Raw genomic sequence first — 22,323 nt, 5'->3', positions numbered from 1 at the left:
TGTGTTTTATTGTATGTAAAAAAAAAAAACAAATAAAAAAATGCAATAAATATATAGAAACGTTCCACAATATAGATAAAATATGTTTAGGCCAAAATACGATGGCAGAAAAAAGAAAGTCTATTTAAAAAAAAGACACCTGAACCAGTGTTGCGGTAAAAAGAAAAAAAGTTATAAAAGAACAGGAGGGTATAACAGTCAGAGGGTGTAGAATGCGCTCCTCTGACGTGATGGACTCGCCCTTCAAATAAACTTTGGAGACCAGCAGAGTAGTTCAAGTCATGAAGCTGTAGCTCTTCAGTGTGCGGCAGGTCTGAATGAGGGAAGGAAAGTCACCAGAGCACCCGTTCAATATCCAAATGAGGATCTGAAAGTAGAGAAAATAAAATAAAACAGGAGACAGCAACAACATAGAGACGAAGCTGCTAAAAAAAATAAAAAATAAGACGGAGGAGCTTTATTCTGAAAGTGTGTTAATGATGCTTCGGTGATGTTCATCATCTTATTTTAAACCAAACCGAGATATCCAAGAAGCGTGGGTGGTAAACCAAACCAAGTAACATAGGTACACCAGGGTATCAACGGGACTCTATACTAAATGAAGAGCAGTTTCGTTGACATCTTAACAATGCGAAGTCTAGTAATCTAGCTTCTTTCTTTCTTTTTTGTGTGTGAATTAGTTTTGCCACTGTGGATGACAATAAAAAAACGCGTATTTTAATGGAAGAAGAGGTTTATGTCTTTTGAAGGATAGTCTCATAATTCTTTCTAAAATCTACCTATGTGGATATTCAGACTTGCTGACTTGAAGATGTTACCTGCGAAATGGCCCGTTTATCGTGGGGCCCCGTTTAACAACACTTCTCTCAGATTAGTAAAACCTTCGCGCACTTGAAGCTTGGATAAATAAATACACATATTGTCTGTTGTTATTCTTGTTGTTGAGGACATTGATTTAAAGAAGAAACAAATTCAGGTTACTATGCAATTACAACTGATATCCTTGGTTTTAATCTGTTTGCACTCTATGGAATACATTGACAGCCAGCACGCCTCCAGAATCAGGCGACATAGAAAATGTAAGTAGCCTACCTGCAACGTCATATTATAAATACCATACCTCATTTCCGTCTAATTAGTAACATGTATAATATTTTGCTTGTAATTATTATCTTCCATGAAAAAAAAAACAGATGTAAAGGGGGCAGTTATGCAGTGGCATCTTTTTTTTCTTCTGACATAATTTTATAACTAACTGGTGGGTGTACATGCTATGGTTTTCAGCTGGCAGTAAAACACATTTCTCTTACAGTGCTATGGATGGAAGGGTTAGTTCATAATCATAAAGATTAAGGTCTGAAGTTTTAGCGCACAGGAAAAGAATGTTACTGTATTAATTGATTGTAATTACTTAATTACCACTTAAGTATTAACTCAATGGCATCTGAGTAAGATGGTTTGAGATATGCTTAATTATTGTTTTATTTAAAAAAAACCCAAACAAATTCAAACAATGTATAGGCTACTGTCATGATAGCTACTGTATAACCTTGTCATTTCAGTGATACCAAATAGACGCATCTTTTCAATTAGGTTAATGAACGTTTTCTAATAATACAATTAGCCTTCATGCTAAAGACAAAATACTGGGGTCCATATTCACAAAGCATTTATCACCGCGCTATGTTTGCAAATAAAAAAAAAATCAAATAAATCGCTGATGTTACAGAACTAGCAAGAAACAATTAAGGTGTTTTAAGGAGCTGCTAAATTAACTTGGTGGGTATTTATTTGAAGGTTTTTTTTAACATACATGTGTAGTTTTCTTTTTATAAAAAGAATGGCGTTCAGTGAACTCGGTGGTAAATGCTTTGCAGCCCTGATTTTATATAGTTTAGCATTTCACTAATTAATGCAATTTAGACGATTCATTCAGTCGATTTGTGTCTGATTTTCAGTTCACGATTGCATGAAAATAAAACACTAAATAAATATTGTAGAATATTTATTTTGCGGTCATCCTTCACACGACTTTGTTATATAGTTGCGCTAACCGATTCAGCTTTGCTAAGTAATTCGTCAGTTGACTGAAAAAAAAGTAAAGAAACTGAACTTTTGTTTGGTTTATTTCTTTTTTTGGTTTGCAACCAGTTTTGGAACAATGGTACTTGATGGTTTATAAATAGGCTATATTATGTGAATGAATGGTATGTTTTATAATGAGTTCTTGTTTTTTTTTTTTTCTTGAAAACGATAAATATAAAGAAATGCCTGTCCCCGAATGAAACTATTATATGACTTGTTTTGGAAACATTTAAATAGCCTCAAATGAACAGATAATGACCAGAAAGGTAAGTTTTCTGGTATTCCAGTTTCGCAATGACAATGCAGTATACATAGGAAAATAATTAGTTTGTTGCATTTGTTTTACATAAGTTTTATTTTAAGAAAAGAAAGCATTTACCATTCCAACATCCTTAATAGCTAATATATTTTCTATTATCTGTAATATCTCCTCAGGCACTTTAGATCAATCGTCAACCTATGTATCTATTACCTTCAGCTGGTTTTAATGCAGTAAATAAACTCGACAGTTCGTCCATTCATTCAACATCTTTTAACAAAGCAAGGTCCTGAATCTGCTGTAGTCTTGTCATTTAGCAGTGATTGCTTGGATCTCTTTGTCCAGTGCGCCACCTGCTGTCTGAAGCTGGTAGTGAAATCTCCAACTGAAATGAAAGCCTGAGGACCTTCAAGCACAGTACCTAAGAACATAAGAAAGTTTACAAATGAGAGGAGGCCATTAGGCCCATCTTGCTCGTTTGGTTGTTAGTAGCTTATTGATCCCAGAATCTCATCAAGCAGCTTCTGAAGGATCCCAGGGTGTCAGCTTCAACAACATTACATTTGAAAAACATTTTGGAATTGGTTTTAGCCCCCTTAGCAATGTTCATTTCTATCTCTCTCTTGGCCTTTATAACTTCCTTTTTGACTTGCGTTTGCAGTTCCAAGTACTCTTTCTGTGTACTTTGTTTTTGGTCCCTTTTAAACGCTCTGTAAAGTGCCTTTTTTCGCACTTTAACTCAACATAACTCAACAATGCAAATTATTCGTTCAATAAGTTTCAGCATTTAGAAAGCAGCTAAAATAAAGACAACTGAGTATTCGCTTATATTTCTTCATTAAATATTTTCAAATTAACATATTTTAAACACATATTATTCTTTATTTTAATTGTTTGTGAATAAAAACTAAATTGTTACCAAAATAAATGTTACTGCATACAAAGTTTACAACCACTGTTGCATACGATTTTTAATTCTTAAACAATGGTTTGCAGTGTAGTATCTTAAGAAAAACTGAAAGCAAAGAAGAGGAGGCTGTGTGGTCCAGTGGTTAAAGTAAAGGGCTTGTAACCAGGAGGTCCCCGGTTCAAATCCCACCTCAGCCACTGACTCACTGTGTGACCCTGAGCAATTCACTTAACCTCCTTGTGCTCCGTCTTTCGGGTGAGACGTAATTGTAAGTGACATGCATAGTTCACACACCCTAGTCTCTGTAAGTCGCCTTGGATAAAGGCATCTGCTAAAAAAAAAAAACATTAAAGAGGAGTCCCCATTAACAATGGGCCAGATAGGTTTCACAAGTTGTACTGCATAGATGACTTTTTTTTTTTTTTTTTTTTCTAGAACTAAGTGCACATACTGTATGGGAACCTTACATTAACATACTAATAAATAATATCTATTATAATATGATATATTTTTTTCTTTTATTAAAACCACAATTTGTGTTGGGGGCAAACACTTGGCAAACCCATCCCATAACATTTATTTATATAGGGGAAACCTTACTTCCAGTAATGCAATACAGTGGATATGCTGTAGATATGATCAGTGCTCTATCCAATTGCTGAGTAATTGTTTTAAAATGAGTATTTTTTTACGGAAAATCGACAATTGGCTTCTTGCCACTTGTAGAAATATTCCCAACATCCTATTACAGCAGGCACAAAGAACTTAGGCTCAGGTTACTTTTGAGTTGTATGCATCAAAACCACATAATAACAGATACTGTAAACAGATGTGTACCTCTTTTCATTTCAGCAAGCTTCTAATTAAGGAGGAAATAGAAAAACCATGTGTTGCTACAATAACACTTGCTTTGGGATATAGTCTTGAACACACAAAAGACAATGTTTGGAAAGGACTCAGCGTCTTCGCTTACATTAACTACAAACAGATATGGCATTCTTGCCAATTATGGACAGCAAGCCTATTTGCATTAGGAAAGGAAATCCATTTGTATTTTATATACAATAATAAAAAAATGTTTTTGCTACTTCCTTTTATATTGACAAGATCCAGACCAAGATTACCCCCATCACAGAATAAAGAGCTTCCTCCAGTTTTATTAGGAGCAAACTGTGAGCTGCTTCTGATAGCATGAATAAGCTTAGAGCATAACAATAATTGTTTCGGTGTCTTCCAACCACTTAAATCCAGTGCCATCTTCTTTTCTTTATGTGCTTTTTTAAAAAAAATTATTATTGGTTACATTTTGGTTGAGTTTAATGCCATTTTTCACAATGCTTAATCCTAAAACATACATTGTGAAATATATGTTTACAATATATATATATATATATATATATATATATATATATATATATATATAATTTCTTCTATTTTTGGTGGTCATGAACTAAACAACATTCAGCTGAAAATTACTTCCAAAAGATTTACTCAATCTGAAGTTCATAGTAACACACTATAACAAGAGCTCTTTGGGTATATACAAAGGGACCTCAAATAACATCACATACTGGTATTTTACTAATTACATAATGATTTTAACCTTTAACCCCATACGAGTATGAGCTTTCTCACCGACACATTGAGCCCGAGCACACAAAACTTTAAAACAAGAAGTAAATAGCAAGAGTTCTGGCATAGGAGAAATATTGAAGACTTGAAGATTGCAGCAGTTGCAGTCTATCATATTCTGGTCTTTCTTGTGTTTGTACAATGTTTTGAAATGTTTATTGCTTGCAATGATATTACAAATGATAAAGTGATTAATAAGTGCCCCCAGCCCCAAATGACCAGCAGAAACAAACACAAGGGCCCCAGTCACAAAATCGGCTGTATATCAGGGTTGCTTCTTTGAAGTTTTATTATAAGAAAAATGCAGTGTTCAGATGCAGTGTGCCCAAAGCTATAATTAGACAGTATTTACTTTGGTCAGTCACCTTCAGATGAATTAGCTTTGGGATTCTTGTTGAAGAGCATGCATCCTTATTAAACAGTATTTTGCATTCTAACCTTTCATGAACTTTTTAAGACTTGCGTGTTTTATCTGTCTCAGTGAACAAAATGATGGCCTTTGTTTGTAAAAATGTACACTGAGACTCAAGTACTTGTATGTTTTTAATTTGGGGTTTGAATAAACATAAGCTTTTCTACCGCAAACCTCGAGGTACTTATGCAACAGCAGTTCTTATCCACCAATAACAGTCTGCATTCTTGAAGTCCAAGTTTCTGAGTTAAAAGCTTTGGCAGGAGCACACAAGGGCATTTGGACTGCAGTTGTAAGATTGTTGTATGTCCTATTCTCAGACATGTCAAACAGTTTAAAAATGATGTGTTATGAATCTTGGGGGCCAGCAATGACAAAGTTCATAAATGGAAAGGTATGGGTCCAAAAAAAGCAATGTTGAACATGAATTCAGTTTATTATGTGCAGTGACTGCAGACTCCTTTCCAGAATTTCAGCTTTGAACAAATGTTGAACACATTTTGAATTTTTTTCAGTGCTGGCAGAATTGAGTCCTATCATTGTTTATATCAATTGAATACGAACCCCTGGGGCTAGATTTTCAAAGCTATGTACTACAAATCACACTTAAGACCTCTTCCATGCCCCAACATTCAAAAGCAATATGAATTGTACCCATTGGGTGTTGATCCTTAATTAACCAAGCAATCTATCAATTTATCTCCTTATTTAAGCCCTGGGTCGAACAGTCAATCTCTGGCCTTTTTTTTTTTTTGTGTTTGCATTTGTGTATTATCCCGCAGCACTGCAGCCCCCACAACTCGTTTTTATTTTGGCCACCTGTGCTTTTGCTTACATTGCTACATGTTCTGTGCTTTGGTTGCGAGTAAATTTGATAGGAGCGGTTCACCCTAATTTGTTTTAATTTATATGCATTTATTTATTTTCTTTGTTTATTTTTCTGTGCTTTGGTTGTGAAAATATTTGATAAGAGCGGTTCCCCTTGTTGTTTGTTTTAATTTATGTGCTGTTGTTTAGGTCAGTGCACACTGTTCTGTCAGCAGTGCTCTGTGTTTACATTATCGTCACGACTGCATTGGTTCTGTCTACATTAATTGTGGCAGCATGTATTCACAACACCTTCTCGTTCTGGCTTCCAGTGATTCTCTGTGCAAATTTGGTAGTGGATTGTCTTTCAAGTTTAGAAATTAAAAGGTCAGTTTCTACAGTTTGGTTATGCTTGTTTACCTCCACCTATGGATGGGCTCCAATGATCGTGGTGTGCACGCATCTAATTATGGGATAGAACGATTAAATCATGGGATAGTTTGTCCTATCCTGCTTGCTGTGTGTTTTTGGGTGTACTTATTTGTTCAGTCCTGAGGCTGCTGGCTTGGCCTTGCTGACCTATTCAGGCTCCAGATTTAGTAGCAACGCATTTATTCATACTAAAATATTTCATTACAGTCGCTCTCCTTACACTCACAGCTGTGGTCGTTCTGTCTACATTAATTATGGAGCGGCAATGCTTTGTTACTCACACCTCTTAGTGGGCTCCAATAATGGCGCCTGTAGGGATACGCGCATTGAAGTATAGCTACCCGCATTGAATCATGGGATTGCACGATTGAACCATGGTATTGATAGTCCTATCCTTGATTTGGCCATGCTCGCCCGGCACTACAGCTGCCAATATTTCACGCTCATGTCATCACATTCTATTTTATAATGCTCGTTGACCAGGCAATCCATTCAGTAATATTCTTTCTCTCCTTCAGCAGTAGTCATAAACTCCAAACTGAAGCCGTACACTACAAGCTCCCTGTAAGCTATAAACTCCCTGTCACAAATCAAGCTCAAGCAGTTGCCGGTTTCTGCCACTAGAGGTCTCCCTTTTCCCAAGAGTGAAAGTCTTCAGTTCTCCAGTCATATCAGATGTTGGTGATTTTTATATTTATTTTATTTATTTTAGGTGTAATATCTGTTCTTAATCAGTAATATCTGATGCGTCCCCTATGAAGGGGACCATATATATTAAATAATTAATTCTTCTCTTCCTGATATTACTAGTATGCCTGGAGTGCGGGCCATCTCTCCGCCGGGACCACCACAGGCTTCCTCCCAATCAAGGGGGGGTGGGGGGGGTTTCCTCTGAACGGTTGAGATTAGTCCTTAATATAATTTAAATATTGTATTGATTATCATTTATGTTTCCTTTACTAACCCTTATTTTAATTTTTTATTTATTTATTTTTGCATCACTAACCCCTTATTTTATTTATATTTTGCATTGGTGACGCAGATGCAGGGAATCAGGGGTCCTCTTTTGGGGGCAAGTGACGTCACTTCCCAACCTTAACAGCTGGCCTCGACCCCCGAGAGGAAGTTTCTCCGCAAGCCAGAAGGGACCCCCGGCCAAATCTATTTTATCAATCTCTCTATCATTCCAGGATCCCCCTGGGGGGCAGCATACATGCTCCCCTACCTTGAGGCCGATCCGTTCGGTCTCACCTCTGAGAGGCCGGTATCTCCCTGAGCCAGGGGGCAAGCCTGCACTTTTCTGAAATCTCTGTTTTCTCTCACTTGTTCCCCCTGGGGCCAGCATACATGCTCCCTGAGCCAGGGGAAACCCCGTATTCCTTACTAACAACATGCTTCTCCTATGCCAGTGTTCTATCTGGCCCCTTTACATGTTCATTTCATTTTCTCTTTCAGAATTCCTGTCGCCCCGCATGGCTCTGTCTCGGAGGTTGGCCGTGCGTAGGCGTAGGCATTGCTTGTTAGTCAGGGCGACTTCTAGTCTTCTCAGATGTATCCTCTATCCTTCTCTTAATTTTTTCCCCTTGGGGGGGGGGAAGTAAAGATTGCTTCCCATCCTTGGAGGCCGATCAATTTCGGTCTCATTTCAGTGAGGGTGGCTCTCCACGAGCCAAGGGGAAGGCACGTTATCTCCCTAAAGTCAAGCACATAATTCAAATTTCTAAGTTCCAGGGCTTATTCCTCGCAGCTCTTGCTCCTGTTCCGTGAATGACAATTTGGAGTAAATAGCTTTGAGAATATAATCCCTTGCCTCAAGTTGAGTGTTTAAGAATAAAAATAAATAAATAGATTAATAGCTGAAATGGTTGCGTACATACTTTATAAATACAGTTTTCTTACCTGATGTGAGATTCTTGGGAGTCTATTTGTTTTGTTGTTTTACTCTTGTTGTAGGTTTGAGAAACAGCTGTTTGAAGTTGTACAACTGTAAATAAAAAAAGTGAATTGACAGTGTTTCACAGTATTGTTTTAACTAGATTTGTTGTTGGTATTTTGGTGGAGCCTATTTCGACTTGTGAGTTAAGGTATGGGGTTTCTTTGTGGTATTTTTGTTATCTGTACTCTCTTTGGTCACAAACCTGACAAACCCCAATTGTCTGTTTGCTTTTAAGAAGATTTACTCAACATGCTAAGCACTGAAATGTAAAATAAACAACAACAAAAAATAAAAAATAAGACTGATTCCACAATGGGAAACTCTAACAATGTTTATTTGACCTCAGGCAATGTGTCTAAACCTTGGTAATTTCAAAGTCTGTCAGGAGATACATAAGTTAAATACATGAGTTTAAATACAATATTTGATTGCTACAGTAACAATTGTAATTGTTTGTTCAGAAAAAATATTGTAGGTGTAAAATAAGAAGACATATATAGCTGGTTTCACGGATGATTAGCACTCATTTTAAATACCTTATGTAAGGTTATATTAGGAAGTACGTTTGTGTTAATCGTGGTCTGTGAAACCACACAAAAATGTTTACCAGTTTTTCAAAAAGGTGATTTCAAACAACAGGCCACCAGAAATGTAAAGTCACAGAACATGAATTGGGAATTAAAGTTGATAGAACCAGAAACTATGCAGCAATAAATGGGCTTTTTCTTTCAGTGTTGCTCTTCCACACTGATTTATCAAAAACTGCAAACAAATGTATAAACTCTTCATGGCACCTATACAATGTAGGGCAAGGTTATGGTGTCAGGTTTTTGTTCAGCTTCTGTAAGGTAATATTAAGATGCACTGCTAAAGACAATTGTCAAGCATCACAAGTATTGGGGAAACAAAAAGTAACCATTCCTACAATCCTGGTCCATTACATATTACATGGTACATATTACATGTGTAGTGACTGATGCACAGGATACTCGCACATACTTTCTTATTCATACTACAATCTTGGAAGGAGTATCATGGTCTTTATTCTTATATACGTTGCAGTTTTCCATTTATTAAGTAGAGGTATGGGATCAATAAGCTACTAACAACTAAATGAGCAAGATGGGCCGAACGGCCTCCGCTCGTTTGTAAACTTTCTTATGTTCTTATCCTGGTAAAAGGACATCTAAGTTTAAAAAATAAATAAATAAATAAACATCCTAGTTCTTCAGCTGAACAAATTGTGTGGTTTATTTACTTGTTTCTTTTGTTGGAGAGTGCACTGAGGTGTAACATCTTGTCTTCAAAATCTTCCCGTTGGCAGCAGCATGTACAAATGAAACACTTCTGCAATACACACACTCTGTACAGCACAATAAATAAAGATAACAGCAAGATACGATCTTTACCTGTTATTGTTTTGTTTTTGTTTTTTTCAGTACACCCTGGAGTTAGCCATGGTTGTCAAGGGGGGTGTGCGACATGTTCCGATTACAACGGATGCTTGTCCTGTAAACCCAGGCTCTTTTTCTTCTTGGAGAGGAATGGGATGAGGCAGACCGGGGTGTGCCTGTCCTCCTGCCCGAGTGGTTACTACGGGACCAGATCACCAGACATTAACAAATGCACAAGTAAGTGGTGTTAGACGTGAAATTGGATATTGCATTCAGTGGCTGCAATTGAGTAACAAACACAAAATAAACAGCCACAGGCAGTCTCAACAATAATCTGGTCTGCCCATCTGCATTAAGAAATCCATATAAAGGACTCTATCTAGGGAAAGGAGAAGAATATAAAATGGCATTCTGTGGAAAATGCAGGTTATGGGAGAGCTGAATAAATGCAGAATGACTCTGATGCACCATTAGTAACTCTTTTTACTTCACTGACACCCCCTTACTAAATAGCTTCATTGGTTTCTGCAATGGTGACTGCGAAGAAAATGATAATATATATAATAAAGGGATTGAAAAGCATTATGGAGAAAATTCAGTTTCAGAAAAAGCAGCAGAGAGAACAAAAATGCAAACAATATAGAAGAGTTCTATGGAAAAGGGATAAAATAAACATGTCCTGGCAAGGCAAAGCATGGTAAACTGTGTCAAAGTACCTGTGTTGGTAATAGGATGAAGCCTGTATAACACTGAAAATAGTACTAGTACCATTTTCAGTGTAAGCATCTTTACTGAGTGGTTGCCATTGCGTGTCCAGTATGTGTGTGTTTTGGGAGTACAATTAGATTGACTACAATTAGCGTAGTAACCTCTAGCTATGATGGTAAATGTTTCTCATGTTAAACTGTAAACAGCTTTACTTTCTCATGTCTACCTTCCAGGGGCTGCACCAGTGTAGCAGGAGACATCAGAGTTCAGTCAAATATGAAAGGAAGCAGTAACACTGTAAACACAGAGTAATACCATGAAGGATGAAAAATGTATAGAATTATATATATATATATATATATATATATATATATATATATATTAGCTCAAATTATAATATTTAATGTAGATGTTGATTTACATGGTATCACTTGTAATGGTAGCAAAATAGATGTAATTCATATTCAGTGTTTTTAATTTTAAAAATATTAAATGCTTTGACACACTATATAATGTAAATGCTATACATTTTAATCATGGAACATAACCTTACAGAAAAGTTTAAAAATATAATTCTGATAGTAGCAGCATCATAATACTGGTTAATTATCCTCCGAAAAAAAATGTTATTAGACCCCAGAATAGCCAGAAATAGCAACACAGCACACTGCAGCTGATATGGTACTACGATGTAATACCAGGGTGTATGGGTTAACACCAAAGCAATGCCATTGACAAGTTGTAGCTTTCCCATATGGAACCATTGCCCCTCACCATTCCATTTTTCTGAGCTGAATGTTCCGCCCTTGTGTTCCAGAGTGTAAAGCAGACTGTGATGCCTGCTTCAACAGAAACTTCTGCACGAATTGTAAAGCTGGATTTTATTTACATATGGGGAGGTGTCTGGACATTTGTCCTGATGAGTATGAGCCCAAGGAACAGCACATGGAGTGTACAGCTATTGGTGAGTATTCTGAGCACAGTCTGAAAATGGACTGAAGTAAGTTTACATATTAAAAAAAAAAAAAAACACACACACATAACTAAAATATACAATGTAATTATTGCTTCTGATAATAATATAACAACGTTGCAAGTGCAATCCAAAAATCTTTTCAATTCATACTAAAAGCAAAGTTTAAATATATATACGCACAGAGTAACAGGTCTAATTTTGTTTAATTTATTTGTTTCATACCACGTACACAGCTCGATAGCTACCTTACTGAAAGTGACATTTTTTGTTGTGTTAACGTGCCTGTAACTGGCATTTACTAGCATGTATTTTGAACAATGTTTGGTTTTTTGTTTCTTTACCAAACATGTATCATACACTCCAAGTCCCCAAGGTTTGGGTTAAAATTACATAATCTCTGTACCCTCTGTACGTGAGAGCTCTGGTTAAAACTTTCATGACAACCAGTTGCAATTGCTGCTTCTTCTCTTTCTCAGTGCACTGCGAGGTGGGTGAGTGGAGTCAATGGAGTCCCTGCTCAAAGAGAGGGAAAACCTGTGGCTTCAAAAGAGGCGAGGAGTCGAGGACTCGCGAGACACTGCGCGTCCCCTCTGCAAGCGGTGACACTTGTCCAGCCACGAAAGAGAAGAGGAAATGTGCTGTGCAGAGGAGAAGGTGTCGCAAAGGAGGTTAGGGCTGATTTACTGGTTTGTTTTTCTGACATTAATATGTGTGTAAGAACTGGCTGCAAAATGTATCAAACTGCACAAGGCTTCGTCTGTAGAAGCAGTAGCAAGCCCCCCAGAAAAAAAAAAACACATTCCATATCTTGATTGACATACATTCCCACATCGAGAATTGCCAGGATTATGGAGTTTGTCATAATACTGTAATCCCTGGTAATTTCCTCTGTGGTGGGTCTTTGCTCAGCTACATACAAGTCTCTAGCTGTCTGCAAATTGTATTTGACAAAGTGAACCCATGCATCAAAGCTTTGAATAAACCTCTCAAATGAATTGTATCGCCCAGGGAACCCCACTTACATCACAAATATGAACAGTAGTAAAGAACAAAGTAGTATTACAATCATCCCAACTACTGTTAACAGTCACACACACAGCTAGGCTTCAGATGTCATAATAGCAATGTATTTAAGGCCTCAGGCTAATGGACAACCTAGTGCCATCAGTCAATCTTTTTAATTTAACAGAGACACTGAAGTTAGACCTACAGCAGGAACCTTGATATTCTTCTGACAGGTTGATCTCAGTAATAATTGTAACATGTTAAAAGAAGCTCAAAATATGGATAACGGAGAGCTTTGTTGCTCAGATATCTGAAATTAAAAATGGGTTACTAACTGGTGCAGGCTCCTACCAGACAGAAACCTTGGTTTGGACATGAACAGTGTGTTGCTGGTAATCCAACCCAATTGGCATGGGGTTGGTTTTTTTTTTTTATCTTGTTGATGTTTTTGACAATTCCTAGCAGTTTTTGACCGTTTTTAAAGCTTTGCGTTATTGTTACCTCAGGTATTGTTACCTGTAAGTGGCATACATCCCCCGCCATGGAATAAAATACAACATGGAGCTATCATAATCATGAAAAAGTGTGACATGCAGACTGACTGGCAGAAAAGCTCCTATATGTTTTCTATGTACCTGCCCTTTGTCCCTGATTAACTGGCTTTAACAGCAATGTTTCACCACACTTGCAATTATCTGTATCACAGCTTTATTAAGTACACAGCAACAATCAAATACATTTGTGTACCCAGTCTAAACAGGACATTAAACTATATAAGTGCTGTATCTCATGGAATTTATATCTGCGATTAAGTTAATAATGTTTTTTTTTTTTATTAAATGTGCTTTTGGTTTTTCATTTTGGTGATTTGTCAACTGCTAATGGGAGGTTCTTGAAAAAAGACAGCCAAAACGGCAAACGTCAAACATCACTGATAAAATGCATGATCTTCAGCCAGAGACAATGTAACTCGATCCCAAGGTCCCCACAATCATAAATGTAGTACTATTTCTTTAAACAGCTCTGAAAAAGAGCAGATGAAGCAAAAACAGCTACCAGCACAATTCTGCCAACTTATTTCCCAAAGGTGCAAAGGAAAAAATAAGTCAATAAATTGTGCAGCTGCTGTACACCCAGTTTAACTGTGTGTTATGTAGTAATAGGCAGTGATTTGTAAAGAAATACCACAGGGTATTTTATGTCTGCAATGTAGACCCTCTTGCCTTTCACTTTCCCTCACGTATGCAAAAGATTGTGAATTCTCAGTAGGTACCCTCAGCTGTAGTCGAAAGAAGGAATGGTTCAATTGGCTTGAAGGCTTATGCTGGAGCTGTACTGATGGTGGTGTGTGCTGCTGCAGCTGCAAATGCGTGTTAAAGACACAAGTCTCGGTTAATGATTTTCCCTGTGTGATTATCCAACAGGCTGCTGTGCTTTAAAAATGAACTGTAAACTAATTACTATGTCCTCTGGACTCAGGTGTATATATTCAGCATACTCCACAGGGGCAGATGACTGACCTCAACAAACATGCCTTCCAATAATTTGAAACAAGTTTCTGCTACAGATCCCTCTGTTTATTTGTTGTTTATTTTGCCAGAAGGTTATTTTTTCCTCTCTCTTGTTGTTATTAGTGGGACGTGTGTTAATTGAAATGTTTAATACCATCAGTGGTTTCCAAGTGCTGCATGGTAATCACAATCAGCAGCCACAAGAAGGCCTTGACAAATGCTCTCAGACAGTCTGTGCCCAAAAGGGTTTCAAACTTCTAACTGGCAGCTTCAAAACAGACTGGCTGTACCTACTGTGGTGAACTTCACTGAACCGCACACAGCAGTAAATGAATATATTAGTAGAGTGCTAACTAAGGTGCGGGGGTACCACACTATCCTGTACTAAAGGGCTGAAAGGAAGCTGTAAATATTTACACTTTGCTCGCATGTTTATACTACAATTCCTAATTTGTTCTCCAGTGTCATTTTCCTATCTGCCTATCTCCAAGACTTTCGTTTAAAAGAAAGCAGGCTTGAAATGGCTTTGAAACGTTACAGCATTCCTCAGACATGATAGGCTAAAGCCTTTAATCTTTGGGCGGCTCCTGAAGAGCACAGAGATGACACCACGTCTGCTCCCTGGATGTTGCCCCTTGTCATTAGCCTAATTGTGCTCCTCCATATGTCAGATACAGAAAGCAAGGCAAATCGCCTGCGTTTGGAGCCTCATGCAGTTTTTGTGCTTTTCCGGTCTAGTTTCAGCACATTATTCCCATTTCCGCAAAATTATTTTTCGTTGTTGACTATCAAGAGTAGCCCATTACTCATTTTTATACAGACTATAAACAGGTCAGAACTGGAAAGGCCCCAGCTGCTTTTCCTTGGATCATGCATGCCAACCTATCTTTATAATTAATATTAATTAATGCCAGATGACAGCTGTTTATTGCCTGGAAATGCACAACTATTTTAAAATCAGGAGTGAATTTACTTTTAAGCCAAGGAACTCATACAAATATTTTCTTCTATGCTAACTTTTCCAGTAAAGCTAACATGACACATTTACAGTAGTAGGTTCTTACTGCACCACAAAAGCAATACTGTGATTGTGTGTTGTAGAAAATGTTTACTGTTGCATTAAAAAATAGGGTAAAACTATAGGAAACTAAGTCAAGCAGACAAATGTTTCAGCTAGATCCTTATTCAGACACAGTGGAAGGTGCTTGTCACAGTCTACTTGAATTTGTCTCTTATAGTTTTAACTTAGAATTCTGACACGTGTTGAAGTTATGGATGAGCATGCTAAAGTATATACTATATTAGAATGTTTTCAGATAGAAAACTTTAAGTGTATTACATATTGTAATATAGTATTACAATATCTAATACTGTAATGTACTACTGGTACACTTTCTATATGAATCTATGCAGGCAGCATCTGTGGCTTAAATAGTAGACAAATAACTAAAGTTGCATGTGTATCAACTCAGAATAAGAACCATTCACGACAATTATAGCTCTCCCTTAGAAACTTTTCAATTTCAACACAGTGGGACTTTAATTACTAAGCTTCCCAACCCTAATGAACTTAGGGAATCCGAGGGCAGTGTCAAGTGCCTCTGTGTAGTCTGATATCTACCCTGTGAGAAACAAGGCCAAATTACTGTGGAAAACAACTTCTAGCCTTGCTAAAAGCTTATTACCCAGTGGAGCCTGCTTAGAGGAGGCAAGGGAGGCCTCCTCAAAATTTCAAAGTGATTTAAAAAAATAAAATAATAAATAAATATATATATATATATATATATATATATATATATATATATATATATATATATATATATATATATATATATATATAGTTGTGTAGCATTATATTAGGGCTTCTGTTTTTCGGGTTTTATTAATTGTATTTTCCGGTGCTTATTTTTAACTATTTTCGAGTTTTATGTAAATCGTTTTTTTCGGGGCTTTCGTTTCTGATATACTGTATGAAATTAGTGTTTTCAGTTACTTTTCAAAATGCTTGAGCATTTTTTTTTCTGTCAAAATATGTATAATAGTAACTTGACAGTACTTTCACACTTAAGTTGTACCTTCTTTCCTTTGCTGTCTTCCACAACGAAATCCCTATGGTCAAGGACACATTCTTCTGGGGTTTTTGTGTGTAGGCATTTTTGTGCATTTCGCCACAATTCTATTTTAAATCCTCTGTATCCTAACTGTAATACAGCTTTAAGTCCCGCTAACAAGCCTCCATCCTGATTGTAATTTCGTTTTAAATCTCTCAAGCGAAGTCTCCAATAGAAATGTAAGAATGTGCTGCCACTCAGTAGTTGGGGCGGGTTTAAAGTATTCAGAACGAATCAATGATAGATGCAAGTCAGGAAGGCGGGACATTGCCCTGCAGCACTGGGAAATGTATTTATTATTATTTTTGTAGTAGGTTTTATTTTTTAATGGGAAAAGGGTAAAGTCACCGTGAATTGATTAACCATTTCCACAGTTTTTCCGGTGTTTTCCAGTGTTTATTGGCTATCCACCAATTTCATTTTTTTTTGTATCGGGGGTGTTTTATCGGGTTTTATCGGTTAAAACCGAAAATCAGAAGCCCTATTTATAATATAACAATGTTCAATAAAACAAAAATATTGTCTAAAATGCAAGACATTTTCATTTTAACCAAAACCCTAGATTCAACATTCCTATATTACAGCAGTTCTGGCTCCACAGAGGAGGAAAGTCTCCATTATAAACTCCTATCTGCTATAATCACACACAGTACAGCACTAGCAATGGCAGATGACGTAGTCTGATCCCTGGTTTTAATTGGAGGAGCAACTCAAACCCTCCCGCCCCCTGCTGAAGCAATGCTGTAGGCCAGCTACGCACGAGATTCAAGATTTTAAAGAGTGACCAGGAAAAAAAAAAAAGAAATCTGTCATAATGTTAGGAAAATTATAAAAGCACTGTGGGTCTATTCATAAAGGGTTAACGCCTGTCAAAATGAGAAAACAGGAGTACATGATCGTCCATAGCCGCCTATATATCGGCAGTTGCTATTCATAAGAGATAATTCAGATGCGTTGTTAAGCATTTAAGAGTGGAAATCTTATGTGTACGTATGGAAATGTGTTTACCAGCGTTGCCGAACAAAATGAAAATACAAAGTATGACATTTCCTGAATTTTTGGCAGACGTGATAGGGGCATTGGAATCAGGTTTTGCAAACTGCCCGTGACTGGCAGCTGCAGACTCGGGTTTCGGTAGTAGGCTACTGTCGGTGGATTCCGTTTTTCTTTTTGCAACAGTTACCGACGCCACCCAGGGAACATTAACAATGCTGATGATGTCATCAAAAAGAGGGGGACTTTATGTTACCATTACTACCACTAATGAGATATTATGGTAACTAAATTATTTTTTCTGTGCAAGATCTGCTTGTCAAAATGTAAAAAAAAAATCGGATAATGTTTAATAAAAAATATGTATGTAGTTAAAACATGATGTATACTATACTATTATTGATATGCATCTATTTGAGTTGTTTTTTTTAATGTGTATCTGTAATAAAATGAGATTTGCGAAAAATAAAACAAAAGATTATAAAAAAAATAAAAATAATTTCATGGGACTCTACTTATAACTAATACTGTACTCGTATTATGCATACATGTAGTGTATATGTTTTGATGATTTTTAAATGCTTCTACCTTTGAGTCATCTGAGGCTAGATATAGCACATATTTCAAAGCAAATATATCAACGAAAACTAGGCAGAACGGAAGATAACAAGTACTGTGTTAATTCAATTTTCACTTGATCTGTTTTGTGTTTTGGTGTTTTTAATTTTTAATGCCGAAAGTTCACAATCATGGGGTTTCCATGCAAGTTTTTTTTTTTTTTTAACTCGAGACATTTACATGAGAAAACTGTCTCGTGTAAAATGCTTTTTGGGTTTCTATTCACTCAGTTTATTTTAGTCGAGTAAACCAGGCTTTTCACTCAACGTCATGCAAATGAATGGGAAAGGTGGGGGTTGATATGTAAATTAGCTGTGCGTAAAGTACTCGTGCTGTTTTTGAAGACTACTAGTGACATTTTGTGAAAATGTGGTTTCTATGCGAAGAGAACTGGTACACGAGTGAATCTAAGCTGCTGTAAGAAAGCAAAATACCCTGTGCCTGCTTGGTTAATAATGTGTTTTACTGCTCATGACCAAATTGTTTTTCAAACGTCAGGTGGGTTGGCTTGTCGTTAGTATTGAATCCTATTTTAACTAATTTATCTGACGACTCATTAATTCAAAATTAACTCAGGTATAAAATGAATCTGACCAGTGCAGGTATTGCAGATATACCATGGCTGAAAACCGGCAGAGATGGTATATAGGGGATCAGGTGATGCTGCGTATACTACCCTGGCTTAGAAACCCTACCCATCTGGATGGCTGACAGCTGCTGAGGAAGCATTCAACATCAGGCATCAGACTTGGGCAAATACGGGTAGTGGGCACTTGAAAGGGAGGTGGCAGATACTGATGAAACAGACTGAAGTGCATTAATTCATTCCCAAAATTGCCACTGCCTGCTGCCTGCACAAACTCTTGTCAACAACAAAATTAGGTGTTCAGGAATCAGTGGCTACCTGTGAGACAGACAGGGAAGGTTACAGTCTCACAAGAAAAAAAAGCGGCACTGCCTTTCACAACAAGCCCAAAACAACCGCAACCCATGTTAGAGTATGGGTGTTTATGCAAATTACAACCCGCGACTCTAAAAATGTATTATAAGCAGACTTGGCAACTGTGAAGGTTAGCTCAGCCGCCAGTTTCAATTGGACAGCAGTGATTTGTGCTCTCCTTTTAAGTTGTGTTGGATTTACTGCTGTGTTAAATATTAATGATGCAAACAAATAAAACACAATCAATACATTAATTTGCAATTTTATTTGGTGAGTTCTGAGAGGGCATCAACAACTTGGATGTTGTTGCACTGTTTTGGGCGGTCGAGCAGGCTTATGACATCCAGTTCACAAACTATATTTATTAACGTGGAGGGCAGACGCGCGTTGTCTTTGGACATAGCTGGGATCAAAAAAAGGACGGGAATTAATTCAGTTAAGCAGCTCACTTGCTCTTCGTGTTTAACTTTAGCATAGTTTTTACAGCAAGGGTATTCTCAAACAGCTGCTTTAATACTATAACAAGGATATAACGCAGTTCGTGGTAAGTTTTATACAGAACTGTAAACCCACAAGATATATAAAACATGGCAGACCAGACACAGCAAAAAACAATAATAAAAAAGGCCTCCCACATTAGCATTAATGTGAACTACTCCACTGCTAACCATAAAATCGCCCATCAGCCACTACTTTCTGCCATCTTGGAATCCACAGTAACAACTGACCTGCTCCCTTGCAATATTTATAGTTAAGGAAAACACACTCATTAACATTTACACGTGAAATGCGGGTTTCCATGCGAAACTGGGTGTGCCTCTTGTGAGTTATTTTGTCAGTCGTTTATTTACGTTTAATAAATTAAGTCGATAGGATGTGCTTGATTTTTTGTCTGCCTTTCTCCTGCCTTATCAACTTTATTTAGAAAAGATTTTTTGCAAAGTATGTTAGCAGGGTGCGATTTGACGGGGGCATGGCCCTGACTCTGCTCTTTCAATTTTCATCTCCGGTAGGGAAAATAGAGTTTGTACTGACAATGTCTTTCTGCTGGAAAATTCCATTTATGCAGATGATATTCAGACATTTTGCATATAGTATGGCAATTCAGTATACGTACGTACAGTACACAGTTAATCTGTTTTTAGTTTGGCAAATGTTGTTTGTATCATTATAAGAGTACTTTGTTATTGCCTTTTTAGTTATCAATAATAATAATAATAATATCAATAATAGTAAAAAAAAAAACGTGTTACACAATAATAACATTTGCATAGTGGCAGATGTTAGCGTATTAGTGGTGTATCAACAGGATGTATCTTTACTGGAGGCTTTCCGACTGTTTTGTAGTTTGTGTATTTTATCCCCCCCTGGAAACATACGCTGGCAGTGTGTAACAGTTAACTTTATTAGAATAAACTATGATGGGCTACTGTTTTATTTTCTCTACTGGCTGGTGGAGAAAATGCATTTAACAGACAAATTGGGGTAAAATGTTAAGAAGATATGAAAAGTGTTGTCAGTCAGAATACAATAATAAGATTCTACTGCTGCTTATTCTTCTGTCTCCCCATTTTTTTTGGCCACAGCCGCCACTGCTATTACCCTACCCTGTCCTCAGCCGCCACTGCTTTTACCCTACCCTGTCCTCAGACGCCACTGCTATTACCCTACCCTGTCCTCAGCCGCCACTGCTTTTACCCTACCCTGTCCTCAGCCTCCACTGCTTTTACCCTACCCTGTCCTCAGCCGCCACTGCTTTTACCCTACCCTGTCCTCAGCCTCCACTGCTTTTACCCTACCCTGTCCTCAGCCGCCACTGCTTTTACCCTACCCTGTCCTCAGCCGCCACTGCTATTACCCTACCCTGTCCTCAGCCTCTACTGCTATTACCCTACCCTGTCCTCAGCCGCCACTGCTTTTACCCTACCCTGTCCTCAGCCGCCACTGCTATTACCCTACCCTGTCCTCAGCCGCCACTGCTATTACCCTACCCTGTCCTCAGGTCGCCAAGCTCATACTGCTCTCAGTTGCTGGTACTTCATGCTGCATTTAACCTGTTAGTGTGGCCTCAGCTTTATTTTCTACGGTTCTGTGGGTAGGGAGTTTAAAATAAACTTTATGAGTATATTCAAGCAGTTACCGGAGTAGTTCCAGTTGTATCTTTTCACCAGTAACTTTTTTCCCCTCTTCTTGTTATTTCTAGACAGCAGACTAAACAAAAAGCTGTGATACACCACAGCATCACATCATTTTACTTTCTGGAATGTTTTAGTCTTTTTAAGCTGATGGAAGTGTTCCTAGGTCAGAATTGTTTGCCTACTGAGATTTATGTGGCTGACTAACAGCAAAGCAAAGTAGATTAGGCAGTGAGACTCAGTGAGTGCAGCCCAGTGATCATTTTTAAAGTGCACAGTACTGAGGGATGTATAACGGAACAATATCAATATTAGGGTTAAATTATATTATTATTATTATTATTATTATTATTATTATTATTATTATTATTATTATTATTATACAGGTATAATGTCAAGGCAGCATAATGTACTGTACTGCACGTACCTCTAGTATTGTGGCATATGTTGCTAAAGAGCACCACATAGTGGTTAAAGGCCCTTACTGCATTTAGTGAACAAAATCTGATAAATTATTCCTGTACAATTCCAAATCAGATTTAAAGTTAGAGGGTGTTGAAAGTGTTAACCATCCCACTGTACAAAGCTTACTTCAGAGACTACACTGCAAGCAATTCCTTTTCTTTTACTGTCTTACCTCAAGGAAGCACTTGAAGGAAGCACCAGAGATGCCGTAATGATAGGCTTCTGTCATTGGGACCTATTTTGGGCAGATGCAAAGAGGCAGATTTTCAGAGAACAAGAAAGTAATTTTACCTGTATAAAACTCGGAAGACACTGCTATTCTAATGAAGTTAATAACTTTGAATTTTTGCTTTTCTGTCCAGAAAGGAAAGAGGGAAGTGAAAGAAAGAGAAGGCCGAACAAGGAGAAGAAAGAGGAGAACCAAGAGAGGAGGCAGGAAGAAAGAGACACTGACAACAGAGAGGAATCGGAGAACAAAAATAAAACTGAACACAGGAGACGGAAAGCACAGAACAAGCAACACGTCTCTACAGCTGGGAGCACTGCACACTAACAGTCTCGCTGGATTGTAAAGGCTCAAGATGCTGCTACCTGTACATATAAATATATACTGTATATACACATGGAAAAGACATTATGCGCATGGAGTTGGTGACAGTGCGGAGGGCATCAGCAAGAACTATCTTGATTCTTTGCCCATTATGGACCCTATTAAAGACTTAGAATGCTACACACAATAAGAATGTGTTCATTCCATGAAGAGCCTTTCTTTCAAGTTGGTATTGCAACTTTCAAATTGCTTTTTAAGGGCCAGGTCCTACAGCACATGAAAGGTTTGAATGTAGGTGTTGTGACAGTATTTAGATTTGCTGTGTAGATGTCTAATTATAACTTGAGTAAATTAAAACTGGGCTTTGTTTTAGACTTTATTTACACACAAAAAATGTAAAAAAAAAAAAAAAAAAAAAATACAAATTCTGTGACTGCATGCTGA

General features: G+C 37.4%; 1 protein-coding gene across 1 annotated transcript; it reads left to right on the top strand.

Moving 5' to 3' along the window:
- The first annotated feature begins 256 nt into the window (after nt 1-256).
- On the top strand, nt 257-22,304 carry LOC117402498 (R-spondin-3). The gene is made up of 5 exons (XM_034003710.3): nt 257-1,079; nt 9,913-10,104; nt 11,393-11,539; nt 12,028-12,219; nt 21,692-22,304. Exons 1-5 carry the CDS (start codon nt 983-985, stop codon nt 21,880-21,882), a joined length of 819 nt encoding a protein of 272 aa, XP_033859601.1. The 5' UTR covers nt 257-982; the 3' UTR covers nt 21,883-22,304.
- Nucleotides 22,305-22,323: the final 19 nt, after the last annotated feature.

This window comes from Acipenser ruthenus, chromosome 5, assembly GCF_902713425.1.
Source record: "Acipenser ruthenus chromosome 5, fAciRut3.2 maternal haplotype, whole genome shotgun sequence".
NCBI lineage: Eukaryota > Metazoa > Chordata > Actinopteri > Acipenseriformes > Acipenseridae > Acipenser > Acipenser ruthenus.
Note: the sequence above shows the minus strand (reverse complement) of the source record. Positions and strands in the feature narration are given on the sequence as shown.

Excerpts from the sequence above, each read along its gene's own strand:
- LOC117402498 (XM_034003710.3), top strand. The coding sequence starts at position 983 with ATGCAATTACAACTGATATCCTTGGTTTTAATCTGTTTGCACTCTATG. Across the intron at positions 10,105-11,392 it reads AGACATTAACAAATGCACAA|AGTGTAAAGCAGACTGTGAT; the intron begins GTAAGTGGTGTT and ends CTTGTGTTCCAG. Across the intron at positions 11,540-12,027 it reads CATGGAGTGTACAGCTATTG|TGCACTGCGAGGTGGGTGAG; the intron begins GTGAGTATTCTG and ends TCTCTTTCTCAG.